The sequence below is a fragment of the Aptenodytes forsteri genome, unplaced genomic scaffold, assembly GCF_000699145.1.
Source record: "Aptenodytes forsteri isolate BGI_AS27 unplaced genomic scaffold, ASM69914v1 Scaffold326, whole genome shotgun sequence".
Taxonomy (NCBI): Eukaryota; Metazoa; Chordata; class Aves; order Sphenisciformes; family Spheniscidae; genus Aptenodytes; species Aptenodytes forsteri.
The window spans coordinates 39,885-45,234 of record NW_008795677.1 but is presented as its reverse complement, the minus strand read 5'-3'; the positions used below and the strand labels follow the sequence as shown (position 1 = coordinate 45,234).

Sequence of the window (5,350 nt, the reverse complement as noted above, 5' to 3'; positions counted from 1 at the left end):
CCCCGCCGAGCGCCCGCCCGGGGGCGGGGGGGGGCCGGGCAGCGCTGCGAGGGCTGCCAGAGCCTCTTCGGCGAGTACTACTGCGGTATCTGCCACCTCTTCGATCGCGACAAGAAGCAGTACCACTGCGCCGAGTGTGGCATCTGCAGGTGCGTGAGGGGCGGGCGGGCCGGCCCCTCGGCCCGGGCCCTGCCCCGCTCGGGTGGGGAACGGAGCGGGGCGGTACGGCAAGGAGGGAACCGGCCTTGGCCTGATGCTTTTCTCCTCAGGATTGGTCCAAAGGAGGATTTTTTCCACTGTTCAAAATGCAATTTATGCTTAAGCTTGAGTCTTCGAGGAAAGCACAAGGTAAGAATACGCCAGTTAACTCCGTATCTTAAAAAAACCCAAAAAACAAAAAAACACATTGAAAATGAAAACTGGTAGTGCCTCGGCTCCATCCAAGGCCGTACGGACAAGGGGAGTGACAGGTTCTCTTTCTCGGAGTGCACCTAACAGCAACACAGAGCGCTCCTGAGCTGGCTTCGCTAGCAGTTGAAGCTATAGGAAATAAACATTTTGGTCTCCTTCTTTTCTTTTAAAAGGAGCTGTTGATTGCAGATCTGACAAGCGTGTAAGTTTGAGCTCCTGTTCCTGCTGCAGTATAGGAAAAGCTAGGCTGCTTGCGGCTGCGGGAGTTCTGGGAGCCCTTTCCTTATGTATGCTTTCAAGCTGTTTGTTTTTTAATATGCTAAGCCAGCTGTTAATTCTCAGAAGTTCAAACCTAAATGCAAACAGTAACGTTTCATACATCTTTTTTACCATTCTAAGGCAATTTTAGAATTTAGAAAAATACAGATATCCATGCAGTAGGATAACTTTTTTTTTTGTCTTTGTAAAGTGTATTGAAAATGTCTCCAGGCAGGACTGTCCGATATGTTTGGAGGTGAGCTGCTGCTTTTCATCTCTTGGATTTGTGTGTGTGGCTGTTTTTTTGACTGTGTTTGAATTAATTTTCTTGTCTTTTGTCCGATACTTGCTTCGAAACAGGATATTCACACATCTCGCGTTGGAGCTCATGTTCTGCCGTGTGGTCACCTTCTTCACAGGTAGAGCATTGCAGATACTTGAGAAAGGGGAATAGGTGCTGCCTTGTGTGTGGCGTTTATTCAGCGGCACTACAGGCCTGGTTAGTCTGTATCAGCTACTTACAGCTGGTTTCTAAGGGAGCCACACGGTAGGGGTTAGTCTCCGTTTCATCAGGAAATACTTTCTTTAGAAGGGCTGTCTTCTTTCTGCAGTAAATTGTGGCGGAGGGACCTGTGTACTGTTCATTCTAAATTTTCTCATGCTGAATTTCCTTCTGTTACTAATTAAATTTCAAGAATCCTGTAGAGAAGGCCCTCCTTGGTGCAGAAAGCAGTTGCACAATGGTTTTAAGAGGTTGGTGACAGCTCATCAGTTAAGTTTTGGATTCTTTCCTTAAGACAGCCCCCCCCAAGACAATGGAGCGCTCTGTTGCGCTACAAAAACTGCTGGCTCTGTCGGGTTTTTGAAGCGATGTGATATATAGCATTGGGTGCCTTTGGAGGAATAATTACCACGTTTCCCTTCCATTTTCCCTTTCTGCTTCTGTCTTGTGTTACAGACGCAGCTTTTTGTTACTGTGTTGGCTCTGTTGTTTTTCCCCGTTGTCTCTGTGCGTTAAGTGAATGGCCTCTGTGTTTGACGTAGGTCTCCTCAGACTGAATCTTCCTTCAACTCCTGTCCATCTTAAACTTACCTTGTGATGCATCACACTCCATTTTTTCAGCAAACTTGAACCACACAGTCCTTGGCTAGTGTTGACTCTGTTCCCTCGTGTTAGGTTAGAAGACCTTAGAATGGAATCAGATGTGCTTTGTCTCTGGATTTTTGCCCAAGTACCCGGTGGTTTTGATGGGAAGCTTTCTTCTCGCTTGGACTCAGGATATTTTTTAACTTCTGGTTTGGGGATAGCTGTGTGCCTTTTCCCTTTGTTCAGTCCAAATGTGTTACCAGTCGGTAATTGTATTCTTGTTATTGAACTTCTCATTGTGTTTTCTTTTCAGAACATGTTACGAGGACATGCTAAAGGAGTGAGTATTTCTAAACATCTCTTCTCTCAATATTGTTGTGGTCCAAACAGATTACTCCAAGAGGCAACGATCACCATGCCAATCCTGTACCAAATAACTTAAAGCCAACTCCTAAAGGGATAAGGGGCTTTTAATTTTCAATTGTTTGCAAGAACTTCTTGATTTGTGGTGTTTCTCTTTGACTGGTATGATATGAAACTTGTCCTTTTGGGTGGACTTCTTTCACAGCCCCACTCCATCTTCTGATTTAGACTTTTTTTTTCTTTCCTTTCTGCCAGAGGTTACAGGTGTCCTTTGTGCATGCACTCGGCTTTAGATATGACAAGGTACTGGCGTCAGCTGGATGACGAAGTAGCGCAGACTCCTATGCCCACAGAGTATCAGAACATGATGGTGGAGGTAAGAGATGAGACTTGCACCGATGTCTGTGTTCTTGGCAGATCTGTGCCTTTGCATTGCTGGCAGTAGAGGGCACTAGGGACTTGTCCTGGATCAGAAGTCAACCTGATGGTTAGGGAATGATGAAGAAATGTCGTGTGTAGGCTTACAGCATTCATCTACTGGGTTGATAAACACAAAAAAAAAAAGCACACCCACACCCCACCCACACTCCAAAAAAAAAAAAAGAAACCAACCCAAAACCACTACTGGGTTGATAAACACAAAAAAAAAAAGCACACCCACACCCCACCCACACTCCAAAAAAAAAAAAAGAAACCAACCCCAAAACCACAACCTCTTAGTGCTGTAGTATCACACAGCGGAGAAATGGCTCGGTCTCTGGGAGCATCTTGCTTTCTCCAGTAGTGTTAAGCGCCGTCATAGCGAAAAGCAGAAACAGTTGTGTTTTAACAGCTTGGAGCTTCATGTTCCAGACTAAACACGGTAGGTTTTCTGCAGAAATATTCAGCTGTTGATTTGTGCGAGGCTAGCACATAGAGACGTCTTCTGTTTTCTTTCTGTTTCTTTGTGTTAACTTGGAACTGTGAAACTGGTTGCTGTTTGCAGGTGACACTAAATTAAACAGCACCGGTCGTTGATGTTGTAGTTCCATCTGTTATGGTTTAGACAGCCCATCCTACCAACTCTTGGGAGTCAGGATATTTGGAAAAAATCTCTTTACTGCCTGTTTTGAGAAGAACGCTCACTTGCCTGTCTTGCACAGCAGACTGGCTAATGTTGCTAGCTGCTGTTAGTCTGCCCTCATTTTCACTTGAGGGTTTCCCTGCTCATTTCCTGCATCAAGAGAAAAAGCCAAAGCATGTCTGTCCCTGACTTACGCAAGGATTCACCTTGCCATACTAAACGTAAATTCTCTGCGATTACAGAGTGTGATCTGAGTAGTTACAAATGGAAACATTAAATCAGCCCTGCTGTCTTCAAAAGGAAGGTATTTTCTGCTTTGTCCCCTGATGGCAAACCAGTTCTGTGGTTGCTAGAAGCACGGTTGTAGTATATTGTTGAGTGTCCTGCTGATGCTAAAGCCTCTCTCTCTTTCTTTTCTGTGTGGGTAGATCCTTTGCAATGACTGCAATGCCCGGTCTACGGTGCAGTTCCATCTCCTAGGCATGAAGTGCAAAAACTGTGAATCGTACAATACTGCCCAAGATGGAAGATGCCGGCTGCCTTTGGAGGAGCAGTGACCAAGATACGCGCTGCATTCGGCTGGACGAGGAAGACTCTGCCATGGAAGAGACTATCTATTTAAAAAAAAAAAACCACCATTTGTCAGTAAAAATTTGTTCAAAGTTGTCACGGCACCAGTGAAATGGTTACAAGATTCAATTAACGCTGATGCGAAGGAGTTTTGCTAATTGTGCCCCCCTCCTTAGTACCCGGGGCACAGCGCGGTCAGGCCCTTCGGGGAATTCCCCGTCGAGCAGTGTGATGCCCACTGAAAGTTAGTTTCTAGAGAGAATGGCACCCTTTAAATGAGCCGTTCACTGTGTCGGAGAAGAGTCAGCCTAGAAGAATAACTAATGAGATGCAAAATGAGAAACGATAAGCAGCTGACACAGCAGAAGATGTTTTGGGGCAGCTGAAGGTTGTGAGAGTAACAGGAGGTGGAGGTACAGCTATTCCGGTTGCAGCTGTTGGGGAAAATTGGTAGCTTTGAGAGCGGCCTTTTTACATAAAGCTGACATCTGCAAAGTTTTAGGCGGGTACGTTTTGTTCCTTTTAAATGATGTGTTTGTTCTAGGGCCTCGGAGCCTTCGGCGCAAGTGGATGGAGAGGGTGAGCTTGCAGAAATTGCATCCCTTGGCTTGATGCGTTGACATGTACGCGCGTGCAGCGCGCGCACAGGACTCACTTCGGAACAAGGCTGGCCTGCCCGCGTACGTGCGACAAACGGCCTAAAAATCAAGCCGCGAGGCCCCCCTTCCCCGGACGCCCATCTGACCTGCTGTCTCTCCACTCAGATTCCTTTGCCAGCTGCAGTCGCGTTTACACCCATTTCTTCCTCATTTTGCTCTATTCGCTTACAAAGGCCGAGGTGTCGTAGGGTTTTAGACACGTACGTAGCTTGATGTTTTGCTGGTGGAGTGCACTGAGTGAAGTACATGCCATTCTTTTGTCAGGAGTGACGTCGGGCCATCTAATCGGGCTGAGCCTGATCTGTTTGCTATACTAACAGCAGTTCATAGAGGCACTCGAGTAGTGCAGGGACCAATTTTCCGTGGTTTTGGGTTTTTTTTAATGGTATCTGATTTCATGGGGGGAGAGAATGGAGGATGGAGGAGTGTTTTTTAAAAAAAAAAAATCAACAAACCTCCCCACCCTTCATGTAATGTCCTGCCCAAGGTGTTCTGCAGTCTAAATATTACAGGAAGTTCTTTGTTTCTGAGAATGCAAACAGTGTTCAATAATGAAATAAAATATCTAAAAAAAGGACCCAGGTACCCTTGGCCATACAGCTACTTGTTTTTAACTTGTTCTACTGTAAAACAGCAGCTTTTCTTAATCTGACGGCGCCCCTTTATGTATGAAATACTAGGACTCGGATGACAGCGTTACTGTAGCTTGCCTTTACTGGAGAATCTTTTTTCTGAAGCACTTTTCTCACTGCTATAAATAAATGTAAAATAAGGTCTCTATTAAAACAAATTGTACTATGTGTGATGTGCTCTCCTTTTACACACGTACTGTCTGGAAATTCCCGGCTGACTTTAAACTATGATTCGATGCTGAAAAAGGAGGGTTAGATGTCCGCGTGTGTGACCCCTGGGTCTCTATAATGACAGCAGTGGTCTCAA

The 5,350-nt window shown here is 45.6% G+C and overlaps 1 protein-coding gene across 1 annotated transcript in view; it reads left to right on the top strand.

Moving 5' to 3' along the window:
• RCHY1 (ring finger and CHY zinc finger domain containing 1) overlaps positions 1-5,209 on the top strand; it is a 6,655-nt gene extending 1,446 nt beyond the window's left edge. The window contains exons 2-8 of the mRNA XM_009282625.1: positions 11-149; positions 270-348; positions 881-925; positions 1,030-1,088; positions 2,070-2,096; positions 2,375-2,495; positions 3,611-5,209. Of these exons, the coding sequence (XP_009280900.1) occupies positions 11-149; positions 270-348; positions 881-925; positions 1,030-1,088; positions 2,070-2,096; positions 2,375-2,495; positions 3,611-3,739 (599 nt within the window). The 3' untranslated portion in view covers positions 3,740-5,209. The remainder of the gene's footprint in view (positions 1-10; positions 150-269; positions 349-880; positions 926-1,029; positions 1,089-2,069; positions 2,097-2,374; positions 2,496-3,610) is intronic.
• Positions 5,210-5,350: the final 141 nt, after the last annotated feature.